The 16771-nt window shown below is 39.8% G+C and overlaps 1 protein-coding gene across 1 annotated transcript in view; it reads left to right on the forward strand.

The window, feature by feature from the left end:
- usta (uronyl 2-sulfotransferase a) overlaps nt 1–16771 on the forward strand; it is a 58397-nt gene that overhangs the window by 19375 nt on the left and 22251 nt on the right. Inside the window, exon 2 of the mRNA XM_061052027.1 lies at nt 12552–12595. Within this exon, the coding sequence (XP_060908010.1) occupies nt 12552–12595 (44 nt within the window). The remainder of the gene's footprint in view (nt 1–12551; nt 12596–16771) is intronic.

Raw genomic sequence — 16771 nt, forward strand, 5'->3', positions numbered from 1 at the left:
CGTGATACCTCAACTGTTATTCAGAAAATTTGTTAGAGTTTCGCCTCCTTTTCTTCACCATCAGCAACATGTGCTGAACACATGGCATTTGCACTTTATTTGGCATCTGATGAGAGACGGGGAAAACGTTATGTAGGGAAGTGTGTGTTTTGTGTGTGTGTATAGAGTTACAGGAGGCACTACGATGATGTAATTGGGCACAAGGTGGTCCGCTGCAGACGCACATCCTGTGGCTTCTGGTAATGGGCACTGTAAAATGTCCTTGCACACTTTGACAATGGCACACACATGCTTTAACTACACATTTCTTCTTTTTCTCAGATGCACATATGGGCACAATAATGCATCCCTTTTTTGTTTGTTTTCCCCCTCAGACACGTTGTACATGTTCTTTACTTTCACACTTACATATTGCAAACATATCCTGAAAATGGAGCACAAAACGGCGGAGGGGCAGTGCCTCGGTCCAGCGGCGGTTTAACTAAACACTGACCTGAGCTGTGATGTGAGCCTATATGGAGCCTGACAGCAGTTTCCGTCAAGAGTCACCAGTATTTATGAAACAGATGCTACAGGCACAGAGGCAAAGGCTCAGCCACCATCCACTGTGTAATAAGAGAGAGGTATGGGGTTTCATGCTATGTAAAAGCACACACATACTGTATGTGTCTCAAATATACTCAAAGCATTATGTGTGCGGATAAATGCTTTTTTTTTTTTTTTTAAATGCATGTTTTATAATTTTGCATAAGCACTCATGCATGAGCACACAGGCAAATAGCATCTGCAGTGTACGGAAAACAGTCGCATGTGGAGAAGGAGCGTCACGGTTTGGAAGAGTTGAATTCTTCCAAAGTAGTGATTAGGTAAGAAACATATTATCCAAATATGTTCATAATGATGATGTATTAGGGGAATTAGAAGGAAAGCTATTTTCTCATTCAAATGAATCAGCTATTAAGCGTTTGCGGAACATTTTTGTGGCATTTGGAGCATGTTGTGTCTTTGACTTGGGTTGGCTTTGCTCCTTTCTACAGTCTGTTGCGACTTCTCTGACTGTGGCACCTGATTGTATTTGACTGTCGGTTCATGGTGAGTTGGTTTGTTGATGAAAACACTATTGCAAAAGAAAGCTTTTGGATTTAGTGGTCAATCTTTTTTCTACTTTGTTTCATGTTTTTTTTTTTTACTGCCAGTTGACATGCTTTTGCACATCTTTTTTTTTTTTTTTTTTACTTCATTTAAACTTAAATTTCCCACAAGTATTTACTATTTCCACAGGGAATATAAATTGTTGTTGTTCTCACACTATGGGACAGTTTTTGTATTATTTATTTTTTAATGCAAATCAGTTTATTTGTTCCTTTATTATTGAGTGAGAGGAGAGAGGACATTGTCCTTTTGCATTGGAAAATGTGTACACTTGTTTCTCTTGATTAAAGCTTGGTTCTCTAAGCAAAAAACGATTTAACATGTGGAAGTTATTGTGGGGTTCATTTTTTTATATTCTTTACTATCTTCAGAGAGAACTACGATTGAAATACCAAGAGAATCCTGTGCTTGGCTCATGTGTTCAGATGGTTGACAGTCAGTGATATCAATCTGACCTTTATCCGCTGTCTTATATTTGTCTTTGAATGGATCATCTGTGTACTGAAATCATATTCCTCTGTGTCAAACAGAACAGTTTAACAGTCCTATAAAGGTCTATTGTCTGGGCCCATGAGAAAAGTAGCACTTTTTCTTATCATCTTCTCTTTGAAGCCTTCGTTTTTCTCGTTCTCTCTTTATCCCTGGCTCTATTTCTCCTCTCTCTCTCAGTCCCTCACTTCAGTGTGAGACTTAGCACCACACAGGCACTCTTTATGCGGCCTGTTTGTTCTGCAGGGCTGAGCTGCAGCACCACTCCTGCCGCGCAAGCTGGTGAGCGAACTCTGATGAGGACTTCTAGCTCTTAAGGCTGCTGACATGGACTCAGATTAGATATTAAACACCACATGTACATATGGTATGATTAAAGTTCTGTCACTGCTCTTAACAATATACAGAGGAATGCATTTGTCTCCTGTCGTCATGCATACAGAAAGGGTCCTTCTCACAGCTGCTTGGTCCCTGAGCCAGCACTTCCTGTCAGGAAGCAATAAAAATCAATCACACTCCATACTGTTTCGTCATCCCGGCCATTTATTATCAACTGAGTACTGTGTGAGCTCCTTACCTTTCATTACATTTCAAAAATCACACAAGATATCACAAGATACCTCTAGTTGTCATATTTCTTTGCGTATTTCTTTTCAGTCCAGTGTGCCAGTGCATGTATTCAGCGTTGTATCTACGCCTGTTAGAGCATGAATCAGTGCGTCCTGGTGAAATCATTATGTTTTTCTCAGTCGAGGGGATTTCAGGCCAGTGAGGAATGTCTAGCTGCCAGATAGAGCAATTCATCTTCCTCTGTCGACCTCCGCAGAGGGCTCACAAACTGATTTGATAAAAATTTGTTCCCATTTCCCTCTTGCTGTCTCTCATCCCCTTGATTTTTTTTTCTTCTCATTTCCTTGCTGTTCTGTAGATTACAGCTGCTGCTTTTTCCTGAATCTGTTTCTTTGGTCACATGTCTGACCCAGAGGAATTCTGGTTGCTGTAAATGGTAATTCACTTTCTCTTTAGGATGCTTCTTTTATGTTGTACAGTTTCTGTCTTTTTTGCCGTAACGAAACTCATGTGCGTCATTGTGCCTTTGTACTTTCGTATTGATTCCGCAAAGGGGTAATATTAGTGTTTCACATTGCGTGATGTTGTTTATACGGTACGGTATGACATGTAAACGAAACAGCGGGAGCTCCACATACAGTACACACTCATACTTGCGCACACTATACTGTTCTCTCTGGCTGCGCCGTCATACAGTGATCCCCATCCCACGCACATAACACCTCTGTCTCTGATGCTGGTACAGACGTGGGACGACTTGGTCCCCCCATTACACCTCATATATATATATATAGAAGGCAAGACGTTACAGAGGTGCAAATATCCAGGGTTTAGGCCAGGGGACGACACAGTCCCTTGGTGATGGCTGGGCTTCAGGGAAGTCGGGTGGTAGTAGTGCTAGATCACCTTGCTGAAGGTTGGGGGAGCTCCGTCTACTCGAGAGCCTGGCTTCTGCTGCCGCGACAAGGCCTACTGGGCTTCTGGCACAGTAAGGAGGTCCATAGCAGCAGGCCATCCTCACCAACAATCCCAAGGAACCTACAGGACCTGAGAGCTCAGGAGCTAGATAGTAGTTTAGCAGACATAAAGAATGGGCCATGTTGAAAAAGCTAAAGTAAAACTTCCAGCACCTCTAAAGCTAAAGTTAGATTAAAAAGTCCTGACTTTTTATTTAAACCTTTGGACAGAGCAAGGTTAGTTTAACACTGCTTCCAGTCCATATGCAATGCTCAGGAGCCATCCGGTTGGACTTTGGCACACCAACACCAGGATATCTTTTTTTCCCCCTCAAATTTCAACAAGAAAGCTAACAAGTGTTTCCCAAAATCTTCAAACTGCTCCTTTAAGATCTGATTCACTCATTTGTAGAACAATTCCAGCTCCTCACAGATGTGTTTCACATGTGTGTTTCATATGTATGTCCTTGACAGCGCAATGATGATAGGGCAGTGTCAGGGTCTTCCCGATTGCGGCCTAATTGTTGGCTACGTGCACTTTCAAGCATGACACCTTAAACTAGCATGCCGCTGACTGTCGGGCATAATGATTCATGGAAAACATAAAGAGAAAGGGAACAAAACACAAACTAGATGTTAAGATTTGGTTTACCAACAATCTAAAATTATATTGTTTTGTGATGATTTTGCATCCAGGCATAAGTGTGCACCCAGTTCTTTGTGTGTTTCCCAGATGTATCTTTAGCATGCCTTAGCTGTGACTCAGCACTGTCACCGCTGAAACAAGGGAGTAGATTGGTTAGACTTCTCACACCCGCCTGTTTTCTGATCTTAGACCAAAATTTGTCATGATTAATGTGTTTGTATTTCAAACTCCTCTGCCTGTCCTTTTTGCTTATGGTATGATTAGCGCTCAACACGTCTGACAGGGTCTTTTGGGGGAAATGGTCAGCTTTATCTGTTGATGAAAAATATGTGCGCTCATTACCGATTGTTTCTGGGTTCAACATGTAGACCATGAGGATAGCCACTGCTCTATAACAGGGGGATAAAAAGGAAAGGACTAAGATTTATAAACATACCAGTGTTCATAAAAAAGAAAAGGATCTCTCAAATTTTTATTTTTTGGTTGAGGTTCAGGGTCAGAGGATCTTGTAAACAAACAATTAAAGCAGGGAGTTGTTCTAGCTTCCTCTGGCAGAGCCTACAGCCGCCCAGCAAATGAGTTGGTACATTTATAGGCTATTACAGTAAATCTCCCTGTAAGTATAATGTGAGAAAACACAGATCCTGGTTAAAACATTTTTAAATGTTAGGTTTTTAAATATTTGTTTTCACATTTTACCAAATAACAGACACAAGAAAGGGTGTTTATGAAGAGAAAACATCTCGCAGGTGCTAATTGCGCAACAACTGCCCAACTACTTTTGATTTACTCACTAAAATCGCGAGTTTCCGCTCCAGTGCCAGTTGAGTACGATGCCGATGTCATCAGTGTCGTCTTTGTGACACTGTGTGGGGCCCAGCCATTTACAGATTTTTGCATTTCGCAATCAAGCATACTTTTTTTTGAGCTTGTGCAAAGCAGCAGAGGGTGAGCATTTGCCCAGTTGCGGTTGGTTTTTAACGACTTGGCTGTTAAAGTTGAGCTGCGCCTGTTGTTTTTGTTGTTGTGAAAAGGTCTACCGTTATTTATATCTTAAATGTCACAAATTACCGAGCAGTTTTGAAAACTAATTTTGACCCAAATCATATTGTAGTTTTTTTTTTAAAGAATATAGAAATCAACACACTTCCATGATTTGAATGAATATTTATCCCTCTTTCCTTGACTCTTCAGCATTTTATCCCTTTTTGACGGATTCTTTATGTCAAATTTTCCTCACCTATGCACATATGTTTGTTTATTGAAATCTTTAAGTAACACATAATAGGACTCCTCCATTTGACCTTTTTTGTAGGGGTGTGCGGGAAAAATCAATGGTCTGTCAAAATGGCGTTCAGCAGGCTCTTTGTCAATAAAGACAGCTGGTGTTAGCCCTCATGTCCACAAGCTGAGAAGAGGTACGTACAAAGCTGCACTTTAGCACTTAACGGGAAGTGACTCGTCCAGATGTAGCTGACAGAACACAAAACTAAGCGGAAATCTCTTACAGCATCACATCCTGTGAATAGTATTATTTTTCATTCTGATGTTCCTTTTTCGGGGTCACCCACAGGATAACATATTGGAGAAAGAATACTCGCAACAATGCCTCACGTACTAATAAGTTACTGCTTCCTGTTTTGATTGAGTTATGCGTCAGAAATTAGTTATGCTTTCAATTGTTGGCCTGTTTTCTACTTCATGGTTCATTTCTTCATTTCAAAGCCATGCGGTTTTCTGAGGAAGTCAGAGATAGAGTTTGGTCTCTTGTTGTGATGAGTCAAAGATGTTTTTTTTAAGAACCAGAACTGTGTAAAAAGATGATGTTGCATGTAGCAATACTTGATGTTCTTTAACCGACTAAATTAAACTGATTACACTGCAAAAAGATCACACCCTTTGACATGCTCCTGGAGAGTAGTTAGTGCTCTGTGCTTTAAAAATGTGAAGGTAATGGAAAACCTGCTGTGGCTTCAACATTAAATTGAAGAGCTCAGTGACCTTTGGGTTTTACTACTCCTCATGTTTGTCCTTCTTGACTTGACTCACTTTGCTCAGCTTTTTTCTCATCCACTGCCTTTTTCAAATTCTTGTACATCCAATGGCACATCAAGTATGACATTTTTTTGAGTGTGACAATTCAGAGTGTCATTTTCAGAAACGCAGTGTTGCCTTATTTATAGAGCTGACCGACGGTTATCTGACTAAACATGCACGATTTGCTTCAGATCCACCGAGTGTGTGTTTACAAATGCTGTTCGGTTGTCATTTGGCATCTCTGTCAACTATAACACAAACTTAAACGTTAGCTATTTATAAAACACAAAGATGTAGGCATTCAACTGAATTATTTCCCCCTGAACTAAATATTTTTTCATCCTTACCGAAGCAGAACAAAAGCTTTGGAAAATATTTAACTTCCCTTCTTCTTGTTCATGTTTTATTTTTTCGACTGCTATATTGGGCTCTAAACACAGCTCCGCTTTGGTCTTAGTTTCCTGATTCCTCTCTTTTATACAAGGGTAACCACCGATGTCCACAAATGACATACTGACAGTCTTCCAGAAGCCTCCAAACCTATATGCACATCTGTATGCATGTTTCCATTTCAGTTACCAAAATTTTAGGGCAGCGAAAAGTCCACAAATTGGATTCCCTACCAGGTTTTGGTCCCTATACACTCACCTGCAATAACACAGTGTTACACTGCCTTTATTTTTATTTCACATAGCACCTTTATAGACCATTGTTGATCTTCCAGTGACTGAGGCGTAGAGCAGGGCGCAGTAGGTGGAGACCCTGACCCTTGAGCTTAACTCTCCTCTGTAATTAGGTGGATGGGTTGCACTAATGGAGGGCAACTCCCACTCTCCAAATCAAAGGGTTGGGCGACCACACACACAAACACATCACAGACTCAAAAACACACTGGAAAGATTGTATTTAAGCCATATACGTAATTTACATATGCTTTCTATTCTGCCACGTATGTCTATAACCGCAGATAGGTGCCACTGGGTGTTTTTTTTTTACAGCCATATAGGCAGAACTTATGTCATTTTTTAATGTTTTTTTTTTAGGAAATATGCCAACTATAAAACGTCAGTTGGGTCTTGATGCGAGTACACATTTTCTGTTCTCTCATTTCAGTCTGTAGTAGATATAGCATCTACCACAGGATGTGGTTGAAGATGTGAAAGTTTAGTCGTCACGATCTGTATAACCTGTAATCTGGTTTCACATACTTGTAGAACATTCTAGCACTTCAGCTCTGTAACCCTCCATCTTTTGCTCCGAGTCGTGTCCCCACAGCAAAGCGAAAAAAAAAAAAAAAAAAGGCCCCTTAACTTCAACCTAGAAGAGCAGCCATTCCTGTGTGGTTTTCCGCTGCCTCCTCCTCTATTCCCTATTCTGGGATGTGTGTTTCTTTTCCTGAGCTCTACTTAGCTAGGTTGCCAATTTCACGGAGCAAATGAAATGTTCTACGCTCTAAATACATGTTTATGAAATTCCCGAAAACTTACTGTAGCATTCCTGACGCAGGCCAACACCAAAGGGGAAAATTCCAGAGCCTGAGGGACCTGCTCTGGGAAAGTTTGAGTGATTATTCCTTTATGAATGTGGATCTCTCTACATTACAGAGCAATGGTTAGAGTTAGGGTTAGGGTTAGGGTTAGGGTTTCTCATGGTCTTAAATTAAGTTTTAAAGATAATATTTATTATCATTTTTCAGAAGCAGATGGATATATTTCTGCTGTGTTTTCTTCAGTCCATGTACTGTTACCTGTTATTGATTCTGATCCAAAACAGCAATTCCTACTGAAAGATCATTTTCTTTGCCTGAATCTGCTCTTTGAGTTGAATGTGATGCTTCTATCTTTGTGACTCGAGGATTCAGGTTTCAGTTAGTCAGTCAATCAATCAGTCAGCCATTTTTTATTGATAAAGTGTAAAGTAAGGTCAAGTAAACCACGAGAGAGCACTTGTCAAAGGCGGATAAGGAAACTCTATTCGAGCGGGCAGAAACCTCGAGCAGGACCAGATTCATCGATGGACGGCCTTATGCGTTGAATGGATGTGCCCAGAAAAGTGGGATAGAAGAAGAAACAGTGTGAAGATTGTTGACAGGAATTGAATGTAGTTTGACAAACATTTTGAGTTTCCTCTCCTCAGATCTGTGGGGGGAAAATTAGTTTGTGTTCTCCCTTACATGATGCACATTAACTGGAACCTGGTGAATTTCATGGCACTAATCAGCTTGACAGATTCAACATTTTGTTCTGCCAAACATATCACAATGCTTGAACATGTGCTGAATTGGCTTTCAACTTGTATTGCTTGCATCTGTTATTCAGAAAGTCATAGGACATGTGGATTTGTGAAACCGTCTCGTTGTGAAGATGTTTCGCTTTAATTTGCTGTAGTGTTTCCTAACGTAGCATTAATAGATTTGTTTTTTTAAATGATGTTGTTACACTAGTTCTGCCACTCCAAAATGGACAACATCCACACAGCCTCACATACTTTGGTTACCAGATGTGCTGATGTTTTTCTTTTGTATTTTAGACGTTTCTGGGTTATTTATAGTCGGTTTTTAGAATTCATTGATTAAAACATAAAAGTGAATAATGTTTTCCATCTTGCCGTATTGATTAGATAATTGTACTCAGGAATGGTTCTGCAGCTGCTCTTAGATTGAGGGCAGTCCATGGATCTTGTGACACAGTAATCCAATTAACCATTTAGCTACATGCCTATGCATACTGGCACTCCTGTTAGTTTCTCCTTCAGTCACTCACACACCCACCCACATACACACACACACACACATAGAATACACAGGATGAACATGAGGATGAGTTCAAAGTGAACATTGACCTTGGTTTAATTTGTGAACTCTTTCTTCACTTCTTGGCTTAGCCCTTTGGCCTCTCATACCTGAGCACTTTCCTCCACTTGACCATTCATGACCCCTATTATATATTATTAGCAAAAAAAAAACAGAAAGGTGACAAATTAAAACCAACATTAACTGCTTTGGTCATTTTCTGTGTCATTGCAAACCTCCCAAATAGCTTCAGTCTTTTTGTGTATGTCACTTTTGCCAGCATTGGATAGGACAGCTGAAGAGAGACAAAACATGTGAGACAAAACATCGGAGGAGAGAGTGAGGGACGACATGAGGTAGGATTTGAAACCATGCACACTGCGACATGGACTATAGCCTCTGCACTTGATCCTTGGTTTAGACTGTATTTGTCTCCGGAGAGATTGAGCACCACTCTTTAAAGGACACAGCCTTGTTCAGTGTATTAATAACTTGTGAAATCCCTGTTCAATCAGATACTATGATCCAAAATTTCCCCCGAGTTGTTTGGATGGATTTTAACAAACTCAAAGTTCCTCCTCGTATTGTTCAGGGTTGTTGTGCAGAAACTTGAGCACTGTTGTTGTAGGGGATGAATAGAGGCTGTCTTAATCCTTTTCCCAGATCCTCAATGACAAACCTCTCCTCCAGCTGTTTTGCTTTCACACAAGTTTACGGGAAATGTTCAACATTTTGGGAAACATACTAATTGCTGATGTTGCAGTTAGATTGTAAGATATTTTTTTTACCACTGTCATCATGATTTGATGCTCATTTGGATTGGTGCAAACTTTGGAAACATGTGGAAAGGCTATAGCCATGGTTATTGTGTTGGGGCAACAAAAAATGCCTAGCACTAACTCAAAATCTTAATAATGGATATATTTTTTCTTGTTTATTACTGGGTTTCATTTTCAACAACAGTAATGTACCAGTGTGAAAAAAGGAAGACAGCAAATAACCATTTTTAATGGGGGTTTACATGCTGGTTCATATTCAGGGTAGATTGATAATATCAAAGGAAGACATCGTTTATATCCAGTGAATACCTTTTTGCGACCAGCACCTTTATTGCTTATGTATATTAGTGAGATCTTAAGGTTTATTCCTTCCACTTGAACTTGAATATTTGGGTGTACAGTATATTTATACTGAAATGTAGGAAAGCTGTCAAATGCTGTGCTGGTGTTGAAAATCATTCCTGTATGTGAATCTGAACAGATGGTGAAGTGTAGGGCTCAGACTGAAGTCATTAAAGTTTGGATTAGTATGAAAACATGTGAGAACAATAAAACACAAACAAATGAGTACAGTCTGAATTCTTCTTTGCTGTGTTCTTTGTTTGTTTTTTTGGAATTGGAGTCAGGCCTAAAGTCCCATGAAAGTCTTCATCCTCCTCCTCCTCCTCCTCCTTGAATTCTCACTGTGGATCACAGGACAATGAGGTCGACGAGTACAGTGAGCTCTGTACAGTGGCTCTTTAAGTTCATTTCCCTCTCTGTGGGTGGTGGGGGCACAGGGCAGCTGTCAGGTTTTTTTTTCGAGCTTCGTGCCCTGGAAAAAATTAGTTCCAAATTTTTTTTTCCAAAAAAAAAAAAAAGCGCTAATGAGAAGCACACACAGAAGACGGACATGGAGGGGAGGGGGTTTGGAGGTCGCGGGAGGTGGGTGCTTGTTCGTGATGGATGACAGAGAAAGGAACAGAGATGTCGGCCTGCCTGCGAACTCGCCATGCCGTGACCTTAAATACCTTTGAGAGAAGCTGCGAACATGCACACGTCTCCCTCAGAATTCCTCAGAAAATGTGTGTTAAGTCAAAAAAAAAAGAGACAGAAGTGATGCAGGATAAGGTCTCAGAAACTTTCAAGGGTGCAGCTGTGTCATAATTAATACACCTGATGAATTAATGAGCCACAACACACAGTTAGCTAACTGCTGTGTGTGTGTGTGTGTGTGTGTGTGTGTGTGTGTCTGTGTGTATGTGTGTGTGACATTGTCACAGATCCAAACCGACACAGATTGGATCTCAGTGTTAGACTAATTACTCTTATCTTACACACCACTATCTTAACATAAATAGTACTTAAAAAGTCATCCAATACACTTCCAGCACAAGCACACTGAATAATGTCTCTGAGTGGGTGCCAAGCTGGAAACTTTGGCTGGTGAACCGATGAGTGTGTTCATGCATCATTTCTTGCTATTTTCATCCTTGTCTGTCAGATCACATTTCAGACACACAAGGAGGGATTGTTCACTTGTGTTATATTTCTTCTCTCAATAGCTTCACTCCCCCAACATGCAGCAATTTGTCTTCCCTTTTAAGCGGGGTAAAACATCTGAATGTTGTAAATGTGATGGGAGGAGATGGGTCTGTGTGTCTGTGTGTCTGGATGGAAAGGGCCAAACTGAAGCCAGGGCCTGGATTTGGAGAGAAACCACAACATAGACTGTCAGTGTGGAAAGACTTGAATGGACCCCATTGTTCCCTGACAAAACAGTCTCACAGTGTTCAATATGTACTCTATATAAAGGTTAAAACTGGTCTTATTGGATATGATGTAGTGGAGCACTTTTTTGTTTGGGTGAGAGAGGATGGGAATGATGTATTGAGTGTATTTAAAGTGCAAGTCTACTAATAATTCTACTATAGTTGGGTAAATGTGGTTTATGTGGACACAATACAAAGAAGTGATGATGATTTCAGGCCAACCACAGACCAAGAAGTGGATGTTGCCACTCTGTTGGCACCCATTGGTTTCTCGATGTTTTTAAGCTAATAGTTTAACATATAGGCCGTCGCATCTTTGTTCATTTTTTTAATATTTTGGAACCAGACATGACCATATTTAGAAATGAGGTTGCATACACATTGCTATGTCTTTGTCCCAGTTGACAAGCCATAGCAACAACAAGTTGCCATGCCTTGAAGCATACCCTGCTTTGTCATTAATCCCACACTCAATGGGGCCATAATTTACAAAAGTAACACCCTGCCATATACAAAGCCTTGAAACTAGCGATTGAGGTCATTAACTCTAACATAAAATGATTCTTGAGGTAGTAAATTATCTGATAAGTAGGCTAATTTTATCATCTGGTTCCATGTACTCAGACTTCTTTGCCATTAGTGGAGTGACCCTATGCTGGCCAAAGATTGCGGTCTCAAAGTACTTCCACATTGGCTAGTCTTTGGCGAAGTTACAGTACCACCATAACAGAGACATGTCTTGACTCAGATTAATAAAACTGCATGTAGCTAAAAAACAAAAAGCTAAATAATATTGCATGGCATGTGATGCTTGTTTTGGTACCCACTCCCATGATGGTTGGGAGCATTGACTATTGTGTTGCTTCTACAGGGGGGCATGGGAGAGTTCAAGAGCCACTTCCCCCCCCCCCCCCATTTATTTTTCTAACTTCATTGCTGTAACCATCAACTTATTTTCACAGAGAAAATGTTTTTTAATGGTTTGTGTATCCTTTTGATTTCGAATATTCTACAGCCTAAAAATGTACACATCATTATCACGTCATTTTTTTATGAAAATTTTGAGAAACAAATGTGTGTTTTTCTTTTTCGTACTGACATTTATTGAAAAGTAAAAATGTTGGGAATCAAAAGAGAGATGCTTTTGGAGAGATGCAGTTACATTTGCTGTTTTGCTCAGATGCCTTTTGGATCACGGGCCAGTGTTTCCTCCTTCTATCATTCTCAGTGCCTTCAGGGGTTTCAATCTGGAAGCTGTTCAAATGCCTGATTCTTAATGCTGAAAAGTTGTTGTATTCAATGCTTTGAAGTTTGAGCCTTTTGATCTCCCTTCCAGTTGCTTGTCTGAATCCTAAAATGTATACTTTCTTGTCATTGCAGGTGAGTCCACGTATCTGGATGACCACGGACCCCCTGTTCCAAAAGTAAGTCTACCTCTCCCCATCTCTTGATGTCATTTCCCTTTCACTCCTCCTTCACCTTTATCCCATGTTTACCCTTTTGTCCTTGGACTTTTTTTATTCCCTGTCTCTGATGAGCTGCCCTTCGTTTTCCAGTCAGTTCAGTCCAGGCAGGATAAGGGTTCAGTCTGTGCGAGGGGGCTGCGTGCAAACTCCCTCTAAATACCAACTAGACCTGGCTTGAGTGCTACAGTAATCCTCTGAGCGTTACACAGGGGCCTTGTATTCATCCAGCTGCACGTCTGCATGACTATCTCCTCTCTGTGCTCCTTCTTCCTCTCCCTGCCAACTGCTTTCTCCCTCTGTCTGTTCATTATCTCCACCTTTAATCCATCACCACCTCATTTTCACCCCATTCTTGCCTTTTTGATACCCTCCTGTATCATTTGTATCTTCTTTCACAGTCTGATACAGCAGTGCTGTTTATTAATCCGGTTAAAGCACAACATTTAGCATGTAGCTTAGCTTCGTCTTGTTTGGATGCAGGTTTGTTTTTCAGCCGCTGTACAGTTCAGTAACATCTGGCTTTGTTTGTGAGTTTTATGTTTACTCTGAAAGGCAGTTCATGCCTCTATGAGCCAAACCAGACGACCACAGTGCATGTGTAACACAGATAGAAGTGGAGTGTTAGTTTTATGAAACAAACTGTGGCTCACTCAAGAGTGGTTCTTGGATTTTGTTCTTGCTGGTTTTATTTTAGGGAGAAATCATCATCTCAAAAGTCTGATGTTTCCTTTGTAAAGGCTCACGATGACATTTTACATCAAATACAGTTGGTTTGTTGTCAAGCTGTCAATACTGCAAAAGCCTGCAGATATTGAATGGTAATTAGGTCAAATGAATCAGGTAGTTTTTATTATATCTTAGTTAACTCCTTAACTATTCTGAATATTATGATATAAACATAGAATTCATTCTGACACAGAATATTTAGATTTTAAAGCAGGGTAAAGTCTTCAAGAAGCTGAGATCACTCACGAAGACTGATTTGCTTAAAATGTGTATCAAAACGAGAAAGTTCTTCAAAGATGATACTTTGCCCTTTCCTGTGACTGCTGGAGCGTCCAGGCTCCACGCGGCCTGATAGAAAGAGCTGCAGACACTATGCAGGGCTTTACAAATACTTCTGCCTCATAAATAATTCACACTTTATTTCTCATTTCAATTGTGTTGAACTAGCATTGACCATTAATCCTAGATAATGCAGTAACAACCTTTGGTAAATTGCAAATGCAACATTACAAAGTGGATAAAGCGATTAGCAGTAATTTAATTATTTATACAATTGTTTTTTTATATATCAAAATGTTTTAAGTGAGATAGTTTTTTTTAAGCACAATAACCAATAAAATCATCCGTTGTTATTTGTATGATTGATATAAACGAAGAATAGAAATTAACTTTGACTTTTGTTGTTTCCACAACTTCTCAAACCAAATATTCACATTTTTTAAATGAATGTGTTCAATATGAATCTAAAATTAAGTCAATCCTTATTTCCAAGCCCTCTTAAGTACCCAAAGTTTAAAATGAACAAACTTTTCTCCCTCGTTTCCTTTCCCTCTGGCTGTATTACTTTAAATTTATTAGCTTTTTTTTTTTTTCCCCAACTCCACACATCCTTCATAAACACACAGACAAGGCAGACTGTGGCCAAACATTAGCTGCAACCTTTTGACTGACTCCATATCCGCCGTCAGCTCATCAAGCAGACACAAGATGCTAATGCCATGTCAATCAGTCGCGTTGCTCTTAATCTTTTTGTTGACGTACGGCTGCAGCTGAGATTGATCTTGCAGCATGTGCACACTGCAGAAAGCTGATGTTCTGGTTAATGTGGGGAAAGATTAGGAATGGAGTTGAAAGCTGGATGTAAATGAGAGCATATGGAAAAACCACCCAGCTCTCAGAATAGAGTTATGAGTCTTTAAGTGTGGAAGCATGACAAGAATTCCCCCTTGACATTTTTACATGTGTTTCTAAATACCACTTTATGAACACTTTTCCAGCATGTTCCTCCTAATCCCTACATGCACTAAATCTGAAAGAAAACCAGATATAGACACCATTGTGTTTTTTGACATACTTATTCATCCATGGTACTTTTAAAGGCAATGCCAGAAGTATGTTCTGAACTCTGAAATGTTGAATCAGATCAATGTAAGTCTGCTCTAAAGAGAAAAGTAAAATAAAGATAAAATGATCGAAAGAAAAAAGAAAATCTATCGGAAAGCTGAGATGCCTTTAAAGATTCTTCAAAGATTTGATGAGGGTTGGTAGAAAAGTTTTCATGGTGTTGTAGCGGGCTTACACTTTGAATATTTAATGAAACAAAAAATATACAGGAGCGCCCAGAAATATTCTTACCATCAATCTACTGTTCATGAACACTTGACAAAGTGTTGGTTACCAAGAACATCATTTTGATCTCCATTTCTTGAACGCGTTCAATTCCACAATCAACAATGTAGAACATTAGTGGTGTTAAATGAATTAATGAATAAATGGATGAATGAAAGAAAGAATGGATGAAGGAATGGATGGATAGATGGATGAAAGAAAGAATAAATGGATGGAAGGATGGATGGTTGGATGGATGAAAGAATAAATGGATTGATGGATGGATCGATGGGCGGTCTTTTACGTGACCCATCCCACATGGAATTATTCAGACAAAGTTTTGAAGACATAATTTCTTATTATCTCTTATTCTCTGCTCAGCATAAGAACACTATTGAATTGTTTTAATGGTTATAATTTGATTTAATTTCTTTAAATTGCAAGATAAGTTGTAAACATCTCCAAAAATTAGAATATTGTGGAAAAGTTTTTTTTTTTTTTTTTAGCAATTTAATTCAAAAGAAGTGAAACTGTTTTATATTCTAGATTTAATTCATATGAAATAATATATGTGCGGATTACTGCTTACAGCGAAGATAGAAGATAGAAGATCTTGACCTTCTGAAAAGTACATTTACTTAATACCTGGTCGGGGCTTCTTTTGAACAAATTACTTCATTAATGCATCGTGGCATGGAGCCAATCAGGCACTGCTGAGGTGCTATGGAAGCCCAGGTTTCTTTGATAGTGGCCTTCAGCTCGTCTGCTTTGTCTTGACAACAGAAGCCCGCAGCGAGAATTTTTCCAGTCAGTGTTTTGGTGGTGCCATGTCACCTGCTGGTGTTGGTCAACTGTGTTTTATCAAGTCCAGAGTGAACGCAGCTGTCTACCAGGAGACTTCAGAGCACTTCATGCTTCCGTCTGCTGACAAGCTTTGTGGAGATGCTCATTTCCTTTTTCCAGCAGGACTTTGCACCTGTCCACAGTAGTGAAACTACCAGTTACTGGTATTGCAGACCGTGGTATTACTGTGCTTAATTGGCCAGCCAACCAACTCAGCTCATTCTTTGCAGAAATGGTTGGTCAGGGATGATCATTTATGTGCGTAGTTTCAACCGATGTCACTTCTAAAAATCTCTCCAAGCAGCATGAAATGTTTGGAGCTTTTTGATGTAAGTGTGTGGGCAGTGTGCGAGGAAAGAGAGAACACAGAGAAAGTGAAAAAGAAGAAAGGAGCAGGACTCATCTCCTCAAAGTCGACATCAGATCTGTTTATACAACAACAGGCTTACTCTCAGGAGCAGGAGCACCCAGACCTGACACAGTGAGAAACGAACCTGTTACATAACACCACCTTCTTTTTTCAGCGAGGATTGACTATTGACTGAATCTCTTAGTGGCAACATATCTTACTTTGTGCATCAGAAACCAGAGCTCTGCAGAGACAGAATGACGAAAGCCCAAAGTAAGAGGTTACTCTTCCTGAGCTGTCAATGTTAGACACTATTAGCCTAAGACTTCTGATATCATCTCTGCTGTTATTCTTGTGTTATACAACAGCAGGCCTCTGGAGGTCTGACACAGTCTCTTTTCATCATATCAACAGGGAAAAGTTGTCCTGCAAAACACTGCCCGTGTTTCATCCGGATCATTTTTATTGTGATAAGCTGAGGATTGTGTTAGAAAACATAGAGGAATGTTGGAGTGCTGTCCAAGTGAACCACCGCCTGTTTGCTCAAACGATTCTTTTCTTAAAACAAGAGTTTGTCGGACAGCCTGCTATGATTTTATTTGAATTTA

The sequence above is a fragment of the Labrus mixtus genome, chromosome 12, assembly GCF_963584025.1.
Source record: "Labrus mixtus chromosome 12, fLabMix1.1, whole genome shotgun sequence".
Lineage (NCBI taxonomy): Eukaryota > Metazoa > Chordata > Actinopteri > Labriformes > Labridae > Labrus > Labrus mixtus.